We start from the raw sequence: 20,712 nt of genomic DNA, 5'->3' as shown, positions 1-20,712 counted from the left end.
ATTAGCCAAGTGGACCAAACGCGCACATCAACCGGACTGCGTTTCTCCATTTCGAAACGAAGGCCAAGGCAGTAACGTTTTCCCCGCGCTCGGCCTAGCATAACAACCCCGTTCCTCCTCTGCGACCATCATTCCTCCAACTACGTCATTTGATAGAATTTTGTGAATACCTGAGACCCTGTTTTCAAGAGAACGTACAGACGAGCGACAAGCATCGGTCTGAAATGGCAAAGAGGTCTCATAGAACAGAGGAAAAAAAAAAAAAACACATCCGGGATGTGAGAAGTTGCTCCACGCACAAAACAACAATTTTTTTTTTTTTTTACGAACCTGTACAAAAAACAGCACGCACACGTTCCCTGTGTGATGCTAGCTCACTCCGCTGCTGAAAGCTACAGATATAGTCCATGTAGATGCACGTTTTATAGATGTATATATACAGTATATTTATACATGTACCGTAAAATCCCATGAATAACATGTATCAATGTATAATATGATCACCCACCCTTCCTAAAATCAGGCTGAACTCATTCGGTGCCATTGACGGATATAGACGTCAAATATAACAGTTTGAGTTGGCAGTGAATGAGTTCAAAAACGGTTCTGTTCTGCGGACTTGTGAGTTACACAATCCCAGAGTGAATCGTATGCGCGGATAAAAACTCAAAACATCACATTCAACTCAAGCAATCCCAAAGAAGTGATTTTACGTTTTTTTGTTTTTTTTTTAATTACAGTCCACACGTTGAATCAAAGCTAGTTATTTTTAGTTTTTACAAGTGTTTCGCCAACTAAGTGGTACTAAGTGGTACCAAGTTCACTTAGTACCCAAAGTACTAAATGTAATCAATTGTGTAGCTGTTAAAGTATTATTTATTTTAGAATTTAAATAAACAACACGATCAATTACTTCAGTACACAATTACTATTATTAATAAAATACCTAAAGTAATTAATAACTTTCGTTACTTGATTACTAGAGTGAACCATGGCGTTAGTACTTCATTCGTTTAGTACCCAAATGAGAAATATAAATAAGTATCTAGGTTTCAAAATTGAGTCTTCAAAAACAAAAAAAAAGTAAAATATACATTTTTAGGATAGGGATTTTTGTGGGGATTATAAGTAAAGTATCAAAAATACCAGTGTTATCGGTACCTAGCATCGGAATTACGGTATTAGCGTATACTACAGAAAATTGGTAGTGCAACACCAAGCGTATGATTATTTTTGCGTTGTGAAAAACAATAACAAATTATTCGAATAATCATTTGTTTTTTATATAATTGAATTTGAATAAAAATCGGTCTTCTGGTGAATGTGAAAAGTTGTTCTTAATGCAATGTAATCTCAAACACCCCAACGTTTTTTTTTTTTTTTTTTTATCTCGTGGGATTTTACAGCACATCATCATCTTTTACGAGTGATCCTACTATTGTGACGTTTTGTTTTCACGAATGGCTATTCAATTCACAACACATACGATAGCCTACGGCAATAAATACACTAAATAGACGCACAGGCTGAGCTTTTAGCGCTTTCAAAAAGTTAAATGGCTTCTTTATCATTAACTAAAGGGCAGATTGGCGTGACCTACATATAGAGAGATAAGATAAATACGCGATGATGTCATCGAGGAAAAAAAAAGAGACTCTCGCAAAGGGTCGCCGGGGTGAAATATGAGCCCAAGCGTCGATGAGACGGCGGATTCACGAAATTGGCCATCGCAATGACTTGGATCAAGCGAATTCCTGATTTTCTAGTGGCGCAAAGCGGTGGCTACTATGAATGCACGCTGCTGAAGTCGAAAAATCAAAGAACTGCATACCGTTGGTACGTATTAACTCATTCGCTGCCATTGACTGCAATGGACGTTAACTGTCCATTTTCAGTGAACGACTTAGCCTGACAGCTATACGAGTCAAAGATCCATTTTAACAAGGCTAGCATTGCATGAGTTAGGAAGCAGTCAGGATATGCGGACAGCCGATATATCCTCCAGAGAGACAGCTATTCATTCGTGTCCAATGTTGTGTCCATTGTGTCTCAGAAAGGCAGGAAATTGAATTTGCATCACAACCAAACACATGAGACATCATTGGAAAGGACAAGATGTTCCTATACTGAGCCCACCAGTTCGCTAGCTCCGATGAATCAAAAGATATAGACCAAAAACAAATGTCCACCACAGTGGACACTAATAAATCGGCTGGGTTTCAGAAAGTTTTTTTTTTATTTGTTTTGGTTGTAATCAATTTAATAATTTTTGGGGGGTTAAATAACATGATTTCATGGCATTACACAGAAAATGTGTTATATCTGCCTAAGACCCAAACTATTCATTTGTGTCCACTGTAGTGGACACTTGATTTTGATCCGTATCTTTTGACGCCTTCTAGCTACCCTACTAAGTCCTTATGTGCCCAGTGGGAGGCATTCTGGCTTTCCCAGAGATGTCTCAAACGTTTGAAATGCAATTCCCTTTTCCATCTTGCTGAGACAAAATGGACTCAAGAGGACACAAATGAAGAGGTTGGGTCTCACGAGGAAATAATGGAGGAACACTGTATAGAATTCTTTATTTGTGCCGTCAGAATATTTTCCATGTAAAATATTTGATCATCCAGATATCTAAAATGGAGATATATTTTCCCGAAACCCAGTCCGTTCATTTTTGTCCACTACTGTGTCCGTTTGGTCTCAGCGAGACAAGCAAACCGAATTGCGTCCCACCAAGACATGTGACATATCATCGGAAAGGCCAGAATGTCCTCTACTGAGAACACTTGGCCTTAATGGGGTAGCCTGGATGAGTAAAGCGATATATGCCTAAACGTCCATTAAAATGGACACAAATGAATAGGCTGACTCTGGCAAAAATATTAAAGAGTGTGATGGGATAAAACGGATACTGGCCTCGATTTCCGAACCACGGTCTCATTTTTTTTCGGACACACAACCACACACACACACACACGGCCACGTAGACATACGACTCCACGGGGAGCAGCGAAGGTATTGCAGATTGCAGCTCTGTCCATTCATGACAAGAGGTCACATAGAATCCGAATCCCCCCACCGAGGTTGCGGTGAAATCACGAGTCAACACGAGTGCGAGGAAATGACAGACTAGCAGCTGAGCGCAAAGCAGCAGTGGAGCAGATGATTCCACCTGGGCAGCCCTCCTCCCTGAGAGAAGAGTGAGTAGGGAAAAGGAGGAGGGAAGACAAAGGGAGGACAAAAAGGAAAGGCGGACAAGAAAAAGGGTCCTCTTTCCGTTACCCCGCGCCCAAGGTGAGAGCTCTCCAGGGTCCGCTGTTACTAGAAGGAGCTGAGCTGGAAGTCCGTCGGGGGCAGTTTGAGGCCCAGCGAGCTGGTTCCCAGTGGGTCCATCATGTTCTTGTAGCGTTCCCCGCGGTGCTTCATCAGGAAGGGACCCCAGTCGGGTTGAGGGGAACAAACCAGTTTCAGACGCTGCGGGAGGAGAGAAAACGGTTGTGGCGATATTTCTTGGCGCAAAAAAAAACAAAAACGATAATGCTTGCTTGTGTCCCAATTATCCTGATGTATGTTCAATTATGGAGAAAAATGGAGACGCTCTCTGGGGAGTATCTTGCTTTTTCTCGGAAAATATTCACCTCCGCCGTCCCTCTAAATAACATCTGCAGAAATTTACAACTGGACTCCTTACCGGCTCCTTACCGAGCCTCCGTGTCTGCGTCAATCCTATTAGAGGTGATGTCATGGCCGCGCGATAAATGTTTTACATTTAAATGGAACAGATTACAAATTCAAGAGCGTACTCTTGAAATAGTCGGCTCGAAAAGGGACGGCTAAAACTTAACGGGTTATTCAATTGATCAAAAAAATTGGGGTCAAATGAATTTGTAGTATGCACAAATCTGTATATCGGATGAGTCTTACTTTTGGGGTCAAATTCTGGTATTTTCTACGTTACCGTATATAACACGCACCAACACTTTGGCAACAATGTAAAAAATATAGCAAAACAGAATAAATCTCATCTTCTTCACCTCATCATATGTTCTAGTGTATATAACTCTAAGTTATATATTTCTTGCAGGTTACGTTGTTTTCCCATATTGTGAGCGGTCAGTGAATGCAGCGCCAGTGTAACGTTGAATGCGCTCCAAGCGGTCGTTTTTCCTTTTCCTCGCGACGCAACTCAAGTTCATTTTGCCATAAATACCCGTTGGGCAGCATCCGTGTTCCGCCAAGTTTATTATTGTTTGTATACCAAAAGACCGCATTTAATAAACGAGTCAAATGAAATCCCTTTCGGTGTTCGGTAACCGGTGCACTCTGAATTGATTTAGATGAAGATATCATAACTTTGACGTGATCCTCTTCGTTTTAGTAATATTCCTGTGTGTGAACAAGGATGGACTCGGATGTTGGTTCAGTCTGCTTGCTTCTTTTATTGAAAATGACGTAACAAGTTAAGCTAACACGAGCTGCTGTTAGCAGCTAACAGCCAACTGACGTACACCATCTCGCTCATCCCGTTACGGTAATTATTGTAAGTAAGAATATGGCCAATATAAAAAAACTCCCAACTATAGAAGGCACCCATACGGTTGGCTTTAATTTTTGGGGGGGAAAAAGTGTGTCTTATATTTGGGGAATAACAAATCTGACTTCTTTTTTTTTCTGTACCTATCAAAAGCAAAATTGTTAGGTCAAACCTAACCAAAACTGAGGCAAAACCACAACTTATTATTATTCATTTAGCCCAGAAATTTGGATCAAACTGAGTCGCCCACGAACTAACCCATTTTTTTTTTTGCAAATAAATGGAAATATTTTGCATTTACTGTAAAAAAAAAAAAAATGGTGATTGTGTGTAATGTCATAATTGCTCCCAGCACATAACAGAAAATAGGCTAAAGTCTTTGTTTTTGTTTATTTACAAGATTTTATTTTTTTGTAGGGGAGGTAATGAACATTCATCTATGTCTTTGGAAGAGTTTTTACATTTTGTTATTATTCTCCCCGAATAGATTTTAACAGGTGTCAATTTTATGCAAATGTTTGCCCCTGTGTGTGAATTGAGGTTGATTGTATAGAAAACACATTTTATTTTTGTAAACAGATCCCATCTTCTGTTCTGATTGGTGATTTGTTATCATTTTTTGTATCGCTTCCAAAATCCTAATCATACAAAGCCGAATCTAAAGTTAATCAATAATTTATGATGTGACAATTTCACCCTTGAACACGCTGCTGGAAAAAGAGAATGTGAAAAAAATATATATATATATTTATAAGCAATTAAATGAGACCTTTAAACAAAAAGAAAAAAAATGGTTTATATCTGAACGCTGAGCTTTCCCCGCTGATGAAGACGAGATTGCTGATTTGCAAACAGCAAACAGATTACCTCAATTAAGGAGCCAGGAGCGAGGTACATCTTGATGACAAACATGATGGGGATCCAAATGACGGAACAGATAACCATTAGCCATCCCAGCACCATAGACCAGGTGGGGTAGGTGTAGTCCTCGTATGTCATTACGCTCCACTGAGAAAGGCTGAGAATCAAGATGCCCTGCGGGGATTCAGCAAATGAACACATTCAAGTTTAATTCCGCGCAGTGGCTTGACGTTACGAAATGAAGCAGGAAATACGGAATGAAACGGAATATTCCGCGGTTTAAGTTTGTTTAGCCATGTTCGTAGAACTAAAAAAGGGAAACGGGATTTTGACCTTGGGTTTTCAGAATATCATTTCTTTATAGACAACAAAAAAGAAAAAAGTGGATTTTCGGTCAAATTTTGAGAAAGGCCTTTGTTTGAGTCTTATGGTACGGAAAATACGGTATTTAAAAAAAAAAATCTATGATCACGACACTTCTAACACTGTCTTCCATCAAAACTTTTCATTTCTTTTTTTTTGGGCATTTTGGACATTTTGACGACTTTGTTTTCATGTGTATAGAAGTGAAGCATAACATCGTTTTACGATCAGTTAGCTTGTCAGTAGCACTTTAAGATTAAACAACTAGCTTGTCCGTTCCAAGCTAGCTTGCTAACTCCTACAAACAACACTAACAGCGAGCTAAAATTGAATTCAACAACAATGAGGAGTGGTAATGATAATGAGAGTGTTGTTAAGGTCCTATGTGCTAAAAGGTACGACATTTTCCACATTAGCCAAGTTTAAGCTAGGTAGCGACTATGTATGCTATATCCCTGTGAGCTAACGAGCTAGATTTTAGACGCTAGCTTGTCCCTTCTTAACTAGCTTGCTAACTCCTACAAACAACACTAACAGTGCGCTAAAATTGAATTCAAAAACAATGAGGAGTGGTAATGATAGTGAGAGTGTTGTTAAGGTCCTATGTGCTAAAAGGTACGACATTTTCCACATTAGCCAAGTTTAAGCTAGGTAGCGACTATGTATGCTATATCCCTGTGAGCGAACGAGCTAGATTTTAGACGCTAACACTTGATGTACTGTCATTATATCACCCGAAGGCACCAGCAATGGAAAATTTGTTATTAAAATATTAAGTTTCAGCTAAATATTGGTGAAACATATCTTTTGAATTTAGGAGGATCTGGGATTTCATTTAGCGATGTAATGAATGATTTGACTCCAACTAGAAGTTCCAGATTCGACAGATTATAAAAACGAGGACAGGTGACGTGACAAATGGACAACGGAGGACAAAATAACTACGAACGGCGCTTTCGACTTCAGTTGAGCAAGTGGAGGAAACAAAGACAGAAATAAATTAGTGCGAATCGTTGAGCTCCCCGAGACGTCGGGAGCTCTCATGAGAACTGCATGAGGACCGAGCCAGCCGACTGTGGCTCCATTTGTCATCGTCAGCCCCGCTTTGGTGCCACAGCCATTTTCAGCACAATTACTAATATATATTCTGTCTCCTGGCCAATATTGAAAGCGAGGCAAGCTCGGCGCATTGGACACACTCTGCCAGATAGTGTAAGACCCGCCGCACACAATACATATGCTTATTTTTAAAACAGGCATTTTTCCCCATGGTACGCCATGAGGAGAAAAAGCTTATGTGAGCCCCAAAATGTTCCTTTTCCCAAAGAGCCATATTTACAATAGCATATCAAAGGGGAAGTCAGAAATGTGGACTGAAATGAAAGACTCAAATATGCAATTAAACTGAAAACATAACTAGAACATATATACACACACATATATGTATATACAGAAAGATGCATATGTAGATAGCTATGGAGATGTAGATATATATTAGGGATGCCAAAGTTCAAGCATTAAATGTGGAAAATAATTGAAACGTGATCATACATAAAGAAAAAAATAAACAGAGTGAACTTAAGTTTTTGGAATTGAACGAGATTGTAAAAAAATTCCCAATGCTGTCAGATTTTATATAGTTTTGTTCCACAGTTGTAATTTAGAGGAACGGTGTCTACTACAACATTCTTTGAAACATTTTTTTTTTTTTAATTTAAGGCTTTTGTAATGATTCTAAGATTTTCTTAAGTAAATATGTTTTAGGTGATTTTTTTTAAAATATAAAATAATACATATATATATATATATATATATATATATATATATATATATATATATTATATAAAATATAAAAAGGTTGTTGGAAAATATGATTTAATTATGATTATATGAAATTTTGTGAGTTAAAAATGTGTAATCGTTTGACGAATTCAAAATACATATACAGTACATATATGTAAATATTTATGCTGTATCTACAAAATATATTTATGTATATATGTAATCCCTTTGATTATATACATACATAGAATATGATGTCTCTTTCTCTAGATATAAAATATGTATCTATACATATGCATATATATATTAGACTTTATACAAATTTTTAAAAATAACCAAAGCCATTCTAAACAATAAAAAAGCACATCATAATAAATCCACCCTACTTTGAAAAACAACTGAGAGTGTGTGACATGACCGGAATGGTAAAAGAAGTCATCTTGCATTCTGGCGTCGCAGGGAAATTGCTACTTGAAAGGCAATAAAATGGACATTTTTCAACAGTGTGTGCGCCTGCGTGCGGGTGTGTGTGTTTCACCGTCAGAATGGTCGGTGTCACAAAGGCCCAGCAAAGTCTCCAGAAGTGATTGGGCTGAAAACCAATCATCATTTCAATATCCTCGCAAAACCTTTGCAGCCCTGGATTGGGAGGGAAATGAATAAATGAAAGAAGAGGACGGAATTGCATAAAGTCACCGAACCGGGCTTTAAAAAGTCTCCAAAAGGAGACGACTAGTTCCAAGGCGGTGACTATATCATCATTGGCTGGCTTTGAGGATGGAGCAGGTGGCTTTATTTCTCATTCCTGTCTGACAAATGACACTGAGTGGCATAACCAGGCAGACAATGCGACGATCTGACAACCTTTACAACAGAGGCATCTAGCGGCCAAAAGTAAAATAGCACCCACTACAAGGCTCAGGCCCTGATTTTGTCAGTCAATAAAGTGCTGATTTACTTCGACATTTTTGGAACCAAAAAGTTCATATATTGTCTGAAAGTATTTTGTTCATTATTTGTAAGCGCAATGAATGAAAACCTCATTTTTTCGCTTGCCGTTGACTGAATATGACCACTTCTTCTCAAGGCTCCTGTAACAACCAATCACAGCTCACCTTTTGGTCCTTTCGTGTTCATCAGAGTAAAAATAAGTTGCATTTCTGTACTCACCATAGAGATAAGAAATCCCCACGAGCTCGAAGATGGCAATGATGACCAAGGAGTAGGAGGCTGCGTACGTGTCCACTAACTGCAGCATGTACATGCCGTTCTAGCACACATACATACGCAAAGATATTACCGACACTCACGAATACATCTCAAATTCATTCATATAAAACCTAATCAATACCTCGGTGATCATGGGAAATCCCAGGATGAAGAAAGCGAGGCAGCAAACCAGGGTGAAGACTGGTTTGTGCTTCCTCAAATATTTGGGGAACTCGTCCGACACGGAGGTCACGATGGTTTCGATGGTTGCAAACTGGAAAAGAAATGTGGACGCAATTCTTGGGACCATTATGACTAATGAGGACGTCCTCGGTTTAAAAAAAGTCACTGCCTCGAAACCTTAAAAAATAGCGGCTTCAATCCTCAAACCGATTCACCTAATTTGGCTTCATGTTCCCTAACACCAATAAATTCCGTCTTCTTATACTTTTTTCTGCCTAATTTGTCATGCCGAGGCTTCAGACAAGTAGACAGCTTATCGGAGGCTCTTCACATTTTTCGAGTGATTGTATAAGTGGATAATGGTCTCTCTAGAGCTACTGGAAAATAAAAATAAACAGTCGTCGGCGTCGTCACGGTGACATGACATGACACGACCACTTAGTTATCACATGACAAGGAGTGTGGCACAAAATGACGTGGAACAAAATTAGCCAAAAATGGTCAAAATATTGCCCAGAATGGTCCACTGGTTGTGGACTACAGCTTGAGCATGCTCCCATGTATGAAAAGAACCCAAAAATATGTATTTATCCCAGTTTTCAGGAGCCCCAAATTGAAAAACAAAAAAATGCAAAGGTTTCAGGGAGTGCTGGCAGGGGGGGAGGCTGTCAAGTGTTTAAAATGCTGCAAGATGGTAAAAAAACAAAAAAAAAGCTTGGCGCCTGAGGAGAAAAGAGGATGAATAGACAAACATGGAAATGACAGTAGTGGCTCTGTGCTCTAACGGTGTGTGTGTGATGTTAAAAAAAAAAAAAAAAAGTGAAGATGAACCCCCATGGCACCAATCTATCCACCTCCTTTGGCCCCTCTCTGCCTGAGCTCCCAAAACTAATTTCCTGTCAACATCTGAAGTCGATTTCAGTCAAAACGCTTTCTCGGCTTCCTGCGAGCCGCCGCCGCCCCAACAAGGAAACTTCATTTACTCTTCCTGTTGATTTGTGCGCTGCAGTGTTGCTCAACATGCGAAGGCGTGAGGCAGTGTTAACATTGAAATTGGTTGCTCAGGTCAAGACTGTAAGCCATTTGGGTGGTCACTTTGACTTTCACAAGACTTCATCTTTTCTGGCTGGCATGGACGGTTTTCAATTTAAATTTAGGACCGGTAACAAAAAAAAAAAAAAACGAAACAAAGGAGAGAAATGTTGCACTTTGGAAACAGTTGGGTCAAAAAGAGGCTAAACAATTTTTTTGGAGCGGTTAATCTACCCGAAAATGTTGGCTTAAGGAATAACACACAAAACTGTACTGGACTTATGTGTATCTTGTGTATTTTATTTCTCATATTTTATATCTCGACTTGAGGATACTGCTGGAAATGTGAATTTCCCTACGGGGATGAATAAAGTATCTATCTATCTATCTATCTAAATCGGTTGTTTTCTGGGTTACTACAGTAAAAGTCATAGCCCAAGAACCAACCTAACTTTGGGATTTGTTTTGGGGTTATTCATTTTAATTATGTAACTACACTGTTCGGTGAAAAACAACTCAATCTAAGTCAACACAAAACATCGGGTCAAATGAATAACCCACAAAACCCACCCCCCAAAAAATTGTGTGTGTGTGTGTATATATATATATATAAATAGAGAGAGAGATAGATAGATAGATAGATAGATAGATAGATAGATAGATAGATAGATAGATAGATAGATAGATAGATAGATAGATAGATAGATAGATAGATAGATAGATAGATAGATAGATAGATAGATAGATAGATAGATAGATAAAAGCTAGCTAACTACTCGCATTCAAGCTAGCTAAAATTCAATCAAGCTAGCTATTTTGAAAAAAATAGAGGGCTTAAAGCAGGAGGACTCGGCAATGGAGTTCATAAATTATCTTTGTGACGGTGAGCTCAATTGAGTTAACCAAGTTCGTTTTTGTAAAGCTTTATAACATTTTAATTCATAGACTAAACTTGCAAAACCCTAATCTATGTGTAACTGTTTTACAAGGGTGTTTTAAGAAAAGGCCACAACTATAAATACCTTGGGGAAACCCTTCTCACCTCACCCACCGCATTAGCACCATCACGCGCATGCACAGAAATAATCATAGAGAAGGGCTAACTGTTACCATGGTATCCAAGCCGAGAGTCAGGAGCATGAGAAAGAAGATGATGGCCCAGAACGGAGACAGGGGAAGTCTCGTCAGAGCCTCTGGATACACCACGAACGCTATGCCCGGACCTGAGCTCACACACGTACGCGCAGATATACGAAATTGAAAAAAGGTTTCCCACCGGATAGTTTGTCCGCATCTGTGGCCTACCTTCATCTGCCACCTCGTCGATTTCCACGTCCAACTCGTGTGCCATGAAACCAATTACGGAAAATATGACAAAGCCAGCAAAGATGCTGGTGGCGCTGTTTGTACAGGTTACGATGATGGTGTCCCTGCAGGAGGGAGGCCGCAAGAAGAGAAACAAAGAAAGGGGGAGGGGGGGAGGGAGGGAGGGAGGGAAGGAAGGAAGGAAGGAAGGAAGAAAGAAAAAAGAACGAAAAAAGAAGGAAGGAAGGAAGGAAGGAAGGAAGGAAGGAAGGAAGGAAGGAAGAAAGAAAGAAAGAAGGAAAGAAGGAAGGAAGGAAGGAAGGAAGACAGAAAAAAAGACAGAAAGAAAGAAAGATAAAAAGAAAGATAAAAAGAAAGAAAGAAAGAAAGAAAGAAAGAAAGAAAGAAAGAAAGAAAGAAAGAAAGAAAGAAAGAAAGAAAGAAAGAAAGAAAGAAAGAAAGAAAGAAAGAAAGAAGAACAAAAAAGAAGGAAGGAAGGAAGGAAGGAAGGAAGGAAGGAAGGAAGGTAGGAAGAACAAAAAAGAAAGAAAGAAAGAAAGAAGGAAGGAAGGAAGGAAGAAAGAAAGACAGAAAGAAAGAACAAAAAAAGAAAGAAAGGAAGAAAGAAAGAAAGAAAGAAAGAAAGAAAGAAAGAAAGAAAGAAAGAAAGAAAGAAAGAAAGAAGAACGAAAAACAGAAAGAAAGAAAGAAGGAAGGAAGGAAGGAAGGAAGGAAGGAAGGAAGGAAGGAAGGAAGGAAGGAAGAAAGAAAGAAAGAAAGAAAGAAAGAAAGAAAGAAAGAAAGAAAGAAAGAAAGAAAGAAAGAAAGAAAGAAAGAAAGAAAGAAAGAAAGAAAGAAAGAAAGAAAGAAAAAGAAAGAAAGAAAGAAAGAAAGAAGAAAGAAAGAAAGACAGAAAGAAAGACAGACAGACAGACAGACAGACAGACAGACAGACAGACAGACAGAAAGAAAGAAAGAAAGAAAGAAAGAAAGAAAGAAAGAAAGAAAGAAAGAAAGAAAGAAAGAAAGAAAGAAAGAAAGAAAGAAAGAAAAACAAAACAAAAAAAGAATAAAACAATCAGCAGGAAAAAAAACACATTCATTTTGGCATTTTTCTGCTTTTCTGCCTGAAATAGTCACTAAAATCGACACAGTATTTTAAAAAAGAAGAAAAGAATGAAGACAAAGCAAGTCAGCACCGTATAAACAAGTCATCACCACACGGAGAAACAGCAGCGCCCCCTAACGGCGAAAAGAGGCAAAGACACCGTCGCAACAATAATGGAATTTCGATTTTTTTTTTTTTCTCCACTGAAAACTAGATACATCATCGTCACATTTGAAGTTGTCATGGTCAAAACAATTATGGCAAAAGAGCAAGTGACAATCTGAAGTGTCAGAAGCATAGTTTACCTTTTGTGTGATTACCTGTAGCAGTTATTGTGGAACTTATTGTAAGACGAGAGCGTGATCAAGCCTCCCCAAGCGGCGGACAGAGAGAAAAAGATCTGAGTGGCCGCGTCTTTCCACACCTGATGGAGAACGGACAACTCTGGAGCAAGTGGCACGGACCCTCAAAAAAAACAAAAACAAAACACGGCAGCACCTTTCCATCCATGAGTTTCTCCCACTTTGGCGTGATGAAGTAGAGGATACCGTCGAAGGCCCCGGGGAGGGTCACGCCTCGGACCAGCAGGATCACCAGAACCACGTAGGGAAAAGTGGCTGTGAAATACACCACCTTTCAAAAAAAGCCACAAGAATGACTGTCAAAAAATAGTATAAATTACAGTACAATATAAACAGTACTTATTTGACTTCAGTATTTCTCATATGGGGGGGGGTCAGTGATGGCACTTAAGGGATGAGGATTTTAACGTGGTTTCTGCACGTATCAGCAAAGCTAATCAAATGTTTTTTTTTTTTTTAACATACTCACAGGAAAAGTACTTTTTTTCAAATTAAGAGCAGATTAATTGGAACATGAAACACCCAATCAATAATTTGTTTTATAATCACTCCTATTTAAAATAATACATGTCTTGATTTTGTTAATATTTACACAGATGCATTATGATATTATCATTAGGGACAGTTTTCCGGCGGATGAGCCAAAAAATATAGAAAATATTTAACACAATTTATCTTCTGGAGTTACGATGTAAAACACGCATCAAGATATTAATAGAAATGTTATTTTAAATTGTGTTTATTTTTCATCCAGATATGCTTTGGTTGGAAAGGACGTGGCGCATGTAACAAGAACAGTGTCGTTTCAAATTAAGATATGATATGATATATTATATATGATATATGATACAAATGATGTGACACAATCTACCATACAATTTCTGAATAAAAGCCTAGAGATACCACTAAAAATGTAGATCTAGAGTTTACTAAATCAGAAATTGATGGGACAGCACTGTTTTAAATCCTATTTTTTTTTATTCCAAAAGTAGTCAGAATTACTTCAGTGAGAATGCAGTGCATTACTGCGTCCACAAGAGGCCAGTATATTACAAGAAGATTGCATGACCACCCCACGTCAATTTACGAATAAAGCTGTATTTACACGCGAGTTGAGGGACTGATATTCCCAATTTTAAAACGATGAGCCACTTTTGAACCCAGTTTTTAAATTCTGGAATTCCTCAAAATGTTTAATCAGCAAATTTGCAAATGAGGCCCCAATATAGTCTAATATTTTCCTTTTTTTTCCAGCTGATCTGAGAGACAACTTTTTTTGCTCAAATGTATTATCGTGTAGTATATGCCTTTGTGAAAATTCATATTGTATGTAATGCGGGGCTAGTTTTGCAAAACGCAAACAAACAGCAGTTACCTTTCCTGATGTCTTTATTCCCTTGGCCAAAGAGGAGTAAACAATGACCCAGGCCAGAAACAAACAGCCTGCCAGAGGCCAGCGAATGTCTCCCGGATATTCAATGCCTTTGGAAATGTGCAGCACATTGTACCTGTAGAAAAAGTCATCAAACACCACAACACAACAAAACTAGACTGTAAATACTGTTCACGTTCTGTTTACATGTTCAAACATGACAAACCGAATTGCTCACTAAAAGAGAACCTGTCTGCAAGCTAACTTCAACACGTAAGTAAATATATAGGGTAGCCGGATTTCCAAATTAAAAACTGTGAAGAACATGTAAACTGTAAATCGATTAATAATTCGTGCATTTAAATATTATAGTATTTCGTATGTCCTACTGTGCGAATGGTCATTGAACGCACCTCGTCAATTACACTAGTACAGTTCTGCTTCCGTGGTCGGGTTATCGATCGGTTTTATGCAAGCACTTTTCCGACAAAACAGAAAATCAACTAGCAAAGTATACCTCGTTGTTCCTCTTTGAAACCGCTCAAGAAAAGCTCATCTCGCTGTGGTCTGGCGTCACTTTCCATGAGTCTTCGAAATTAGGAAGTAGTTCTACTTCCGGTTTGACGTCAGGTGAAAATATTTTCGAATTAGTCATCGCGTCAATCGCTATGACAAATTTGTAAATGACAAACAAATTGCCTAAACTTGTTAGATTAAAAAAAGGGACTCGTGACAGGACCTACGTAAAAAAAAAAAAAAAAAAAAAAAAAAAAACAAGGAGGCTCGCGAAACCCTATACTCACTCCAAACTACTATGAAACTGCCCAAAACAAAATTTCTGGATTAAAATGCGACAGTCAGCATCTTTGTTTGTTGACCTGGTCTCATAAAGTCCATTTTTTTTCTTGAAAAACGCGCCTTAAAAGTTAATTTTCAATCATACCGTGCATCGTAAATCAAGCGTTGACAGACGCAAAGTTCAATCAATCAGAAGTAAATCAACCAATGAGAGGACGTTTGGGATTTGAGAAGCGGAAGAGAGGCGGTATCTGATATCTGATTGGCTAAAAGAGATCCATCAGATTTCACTGGATAAATATGTGCATAGCAACAATTTGGACACAGAAAATTGATTGGACAAAAAAATGTACCGGAAACAAAACAACGCAAATACAGTTTTGAAAATTATTTACGAGCGTTTCATATAAACTGTAAACGTAGTTCTGTTCTTCTGATAATGCATGATGTTAAAAGTGCCGTTTAAAATAGATCTTTTCAAAAAGCAGCTTTTTATATATTGAATTGTATCTGACTGAGCAAAACACTCACATGTTTAGTTTGCATTGTGTTTGTAAAGGATACCACACAGAATAAATCTGGACATCCAATAAGACATCAAATGTCTTATTAAAAGAATAATAGCTTTATGGGATGCATGTCATCAAACATACATTTGCATACGTTTGATCCTTTTTTCTCACCAGCTAGAAGCTTCACTCACTTGAAGTACTCCTCACTTGGACTGACATATGTCTTTCCATTTTCCGTAGCCATGTTTAATAGTTTGCTCAGGTTTCCAACCGCGTTGGCCGACAGGCAAAAGGAAGTGTTCTTGATCGAGGTGAAGTTGTTCTCCCGCGAAATGCAGGAGTCTGTTCAGAGAAGAAACCAGTTTTTAGTCGTGAGGTGCAAGGATTCCACCTGATATCACCGATATACACAGAAGCGTTGCCAGAAAAATTTCTATGGAGCACAACAACTTAGTATGGGGTTGCGTGCACAGTCAGGGTTTCATGAAATAAAACAATTATTTATGATATCATTTTTTATGATATCCCTGGTGGGTGTCAGGGAATGTAAGAATGTTGTATGCATGTAAAAATGACAGAAAAATCACAGATATTAGCATTTTTTCATGACTAATGCGGTCTCAAAATAAAGTTAATTCCTTGAGTGACTTTTTTTTATTATAAAAAAGTAACATTTACTCTAACATTCCTCAAGTGAAAACAAAAAAACTACATTTACAAGGGTTTTTCAAGCAACTATGACCCCGCATTTTTTTTTACAGCGTGTGCTGTGGTCTGACGAGTCCACATTTTGGATTATTTTGGAAAATCAAGGACATCCTGTCTTCCAAAAAGGCCAAAGAGGAAAAGAACCATCAGATTACGATTTCATTAAGAAAATGCCAAGCTACGTTCTAAGTACAGCTGTATGGCATTTTCACTTTTACTCCCATTTGAAAACAGATATGTTTCATTTTATTTTGTGAAACTTTAAACTCAAGTGTTCAAACGTTTATGCTGAAAAAAAATCATGCACGTATGCACGTAACTCTTTTTTCCCTTTTGCTGTTATTATTTATTTTTGCATTATTAAAGTTAGCCATGCTATGGGAACATTTTTGAGTGAATAAAGCTTGAGCCAGTGCTAACTAGCTTAAAACAACACATCCCATGTTTTTACTTCAACATAAACGTCAACCCAAATGTTTACTTTGCCATAATATGTTCTATGTTCCCATAGTAATCTTAACACGGCATTTTGATTAATATTACATTTGCTGGATATGAATTAAGCAGCCAAATGCACATGTTTTAAGTCATCTCGGGGGCGGCCATTTTGTAACTTCCTATCAACTAAAAATGACATCACTGTTGCTAAGAGCTCAGGTAACAGCGGCCAATCACAGCTCACCTGTTTTCTTAATTTCCTCATGTGACATTCGTAAACAGAGCTGTGATTGGTCGTGATGCTCGATTTCAAGGAACAAAATGGCCGCTCCCTGAGATGGATAAAAAGAATAGGTGGATTTTGCTGCTTAATTCATATTCTACAAACGTAAAACTAAACTGAATATTGTGTTGGGACGAATGGGACACAAATTTAACTTTATAATTGTCATGAACATTTTACTTGTTCTGCCGCTTCGAATAAGAAGTAAAAAAATACAATTCAACACCAAAATTAGTCGTTATGAAAGACGTTAATATCACAAATTACAGATATTAAGAGAGCATGCTGCAAATTTTAGGTCGCAATTGAAGCAGAAGGGATGCGAGCAGAGCAAGTAATTCCTCTAATAGCCAGCAGGTGTCAGTGCTGCGCACACTGCAGCACTGCAGCAGCTCAGTCAGTACAGTAAATATGTCAAGCAAGCAGTTTTTTTCTGCTGAATTCACACAATCTCAACAGGCAAATATCGGGAGAAATTCGTTAATTTTTGATATAAATTCGACGCGTAAGGTTTTTACTTTCAACAAAACATTATTCAACCTTTTTATTGGTACTTTTTGCGATCAAAAAAAATGCAATTGGGAGAGCTCCAATTGCCGTTTGCTCCCGAAACACTTTCATTTGGTCCTGTAAAGTACAAAAGAACAGCAGTAATATTTTTTTTATAGCACGAGGTTATTTTCCCACTCAAAACTTTACAGAAAATGAAACATAGAGGCTTGCAGTGCCGAACGAAAACCGGCGCAGCGATCACAGGTCAGGATTCATTTTCTGCAGGACACCTCAAGTGAGAATCGTGACGCATTGCGCATTGTGCACTGTGCGCGCGCGTGCGTGCGTGCGAGTGCGTCTCACCTAATAGCAGCATGTCTTTGTCCTTACAATCCACCGTGTTCCACGCATTCCTACAGTTAGCCCATGGCAGTGAGCCCTTCAACGAAGCGAACAGGTAGTACAGTGTCCAGCACATAATAATATTATAGTATATGGCTATCAAGACAGATATTATCAACATGGCAATCCCGCAACCTAAAATACATAAACGAGACGAAATATAGCAATTACTCTTAAAAGCAAGTGGAGACTGCATGGTGAGTTGTTAGTTGCAAAGGCCGAGTGTACCTTGTAGTGCCGGGATGCACTTCCACACCGACACCGGGCCCTGGCTGGCAAACTGGCCCAGGGACACTTCCAGTAAAAAGATGGGGATGCCGGCGATCCCCAACATTGTCAGGTAAGGGATCAAAAATGCACCTGGAAGGGACAGGCCGTTACAGAAATTGGGAGGGGGGGAAAAAAAGGATGCAGGAAATGCTCATGGGCGCTACAGAAAATGTAAGGGAAAAAAAGGCTGCAGGAAAAATGCAAACTGTTAATCGTAATAGTTGAGGAAAATTTCAAACGAAAACCGGATGTGAATTCAGAGTAAACTAATAACACTTGAAGGTTGGTTGGCGGTATTAAAAACTGTTTACACGAAATGATACATCTACAATACAAGTGTATTATTATCATCACTACTTTTTTACTTTCAAAATGATCATTTTATATACAGAGGCCTATAAGTGACGCTACGATTATTATTTTCTTTTTTTAGTAGGCCATTTCATTAATTTTGTTTCTGTAAAATGCTGCAGAGCCCTCTTACCTCCACCATTCTGAAAAGCAAGATAAGGAAACCTCCACACGTTCCCCAGTCCCACGGCATAGCCAACCATGGAAAGGATAAAATCCAGTTTATTGGACCAGTTTCCTCTAGCCTTGTTTTCATCGCCTCCGTCGTCGTCATCGGCCTAAGACGAAAGAAAAAAAAACGCGATTTTCTATCAAATTGCCTTGATGAAGAAATTAAAATAACGCCCAAGAGGCCCAATCTTATAGTCATTTTTTTTAAGAAAAGGTCTCTGTAATTTGACGAAAATGACTCCACAAACTATAGGTTTATGCCAACATGCACTTTTTTTTAACGCAGTCACTCAAAAAACAACTAATCCGCAGTCTGCAGTAAATCGCATTACTATCGTATTGAAAAAAAATGCAACTATCGCGAGATCGGCAGAGGGAATCGTTAAGAGATTTTAAGAGGAATCTACATTTATGCCAATAAAAATGCAAATCCACTCAGAAAAAACACAAATACTTTTAATCATCAAGGAGGGGAACTAATTGTCAATCTCATCACAACCCCATTGAGAAAAAAGGAACTATCGCGAGATCGACAATTCCTTTTCCAGCATGATTTATTCCACACCAACGCAAACAAATCAGAGCGTTTGGGCAACTAATTTGCGGCTTGTGGACAATTAAAACATAACGTGTATATTTTTTAAAAAAATAAATAACTTATATCAAAACAAACTCACATAAAAAAAAAACTGAATTTATCCGCAACCTGTTTTCAGTCTCGTTACACCCGCATTGGGACAAAAAATACCCAACTATCGCGAGATAAACTCTTCCTTGTCCCCATCAAAACATCGCTCGGCTATTTAAAAAACACACACACAAATCCCGCAACAGACACACGTTTGCACGCTCCAAAACACACTCAAATGAACGAAATATAAACTTTCGAACTTTCCTGCAGGAAAGAGCGACCCGGAACATTTTCCAATCCGAATAATTTCCGTTCACATCACTTTGACATGCCTGAAAAGATTCGTGCGAGTTCTTACTCTGGTGAGGGGTCCCGCTTGAACGGACATGTTTCCATCAAGGCCCAGTACGACGGTGGTCTGGCTCAAAGGGGTCCAATTGGAAGCGCTGTTGTTCTGCTCTGCGTACTTGGCGCCATCCCCGCAGGACGCCACCGGGTTCTCCTTCGTATAGGCCGAATTGAGCGGAACCGCCTGCGGGTTATTTTGAAACGTCCCGTAGGCTTTATTGGGGTCCGCAGGATTTTCCGCGGGGCAAAAAGTTTGACTCTCGTTGCAAGGCGGGTTTTGCTGAGGAGCGGAAGCTTGATTCGGGGTGATGATTTCGGCTTTGCTAGCTGTAATTCCGTCCGGTTGCTGCGTGCTCGGCATGTGGGCCAGCGGCACGTTTCTCTGCTCGTCCTGGAACATGCGCGACAAAAGTGGGTCACAAAGTGCGAAACTGACGCTCTCTTTTGGGACGCCGGCAAAAGTGGCGCTCGGTTCCGTTTTGGGGACGCATTCCACTCACAGTTCACGCTCTGGGCCGGCTGTGTGGGGATGCGTGCGGGGGGCTTCTTTGCCAGACCCCCTCTTTTGTCGTTCTGCGGGATTCTTTAATTTTACGGCCCATTTCCCCCCTCGTGTCATTCAGCCGCACACACACATCCAAGATTTTTTTTTTTTTTAATGGGGAAATAGGCAAGCTGCTCCCCTGGCAAGCTTAACAATTTGAAAACACCCGATAAAAATCACTTGTCATTTCCCAGTTCGGATCCTAATATGAAATAACTAAACTCAAAACGATGTCGTAATAAGAGCAAATATCCGAGTTTAAATGCGTCAAAATTCAGCACCACGGATAGCGCGAAATTCCAACCGGCCAAAATGAAGCGTCCGAAGGAAATGTTTGGAAGCACTTACCATCCTGCGGAGTTTTCCGAACCGGCTCCAAGTGTTCGTTGCTTGGAAATGAGTGTTGCGAGCGCGCCGACTTTACTCGTGTGCGCGCAAAAGTGGAGCGCGCACCGATTTTCTTTCTTGGGCTCCGTGCGTCAGTGCAGTGCAAGGTGCCCTTGGCGGGACATTTTCTTGATAATAGCACTTTGATAAATCATTTGGCCTCGTAGATTAGTTTTTTTTTTTTTCAAGAGAAGACAGGATGTGCGTGTACACGCGTGGATTCCACGCGTTTGTTACGCACGCAGTTACGAGACTTACACGCC

General features: G+C 39.2%; 1 protein-coding gene across 1 annotated transcript; it reads right to left on the bottom strand.

Moving 5' to 3' along the window:
* Positions 1 to 2,227: 2,227 nt before the first annotated feature.
* On the bottom strand, positions 2,228 to 19,918 carry slc6a5 (solute carrier family 6 member 5). The gene is made up of 15 exons (XM_088412851.1): positions 19,529 to 19,918; positions 18,502 to 18,646; positions 17,976 to 18,107; positions 17,709 to 17,882; positions 15,616 to 15,766; positions 14,118 to 14,250; positions 12,879 to 13,013; positions 12,701 to 12,804; positions 11,273 to 11,397; positions 11,078 to 11,190; positions 8,895 to 9,026; positions 8,714 to 8,813; positions 8,082 to 8,182; positions 5,405 to 5,572; positions 2,228 to 3,477 (listed from the first exon to the last, which is right to left on the bottom strand). Exons 1-15 carry the CDS (start codon positions 19,916 to 19,918, stop codon positions 3,325 to 3,327), a joined length of 2,256 nt encoding a protein of 751 aa, XP_088268977.1. The 3' UTR covers positions 2,228 to 3,324.
* Positions 19,919 to 20,712: the final 794 nt, after the last annotated feature.

The sequence above is a fragment of the Hippichthys cyanospilos genome, chromosome 4 (genome assembly GCF_059441005.1).
Source record: "Hippichthys cyanospilos isolate Australia breed blue-spotted pipefish chromosome 4, RoL_Hcya_1.0, whole genome shotgun sequence".
Taxonomy (NCBI): domain Eukaryota; kingdom Metazoa; phylum Chordata; class Actinopteri; order Syngnathiformes; family Syngnathidae; genus Hippichthys; species Hippichthys cyanospilos.
This window is presented reverse-complemented; position numbering and strand designations above follow the sequence as displayed.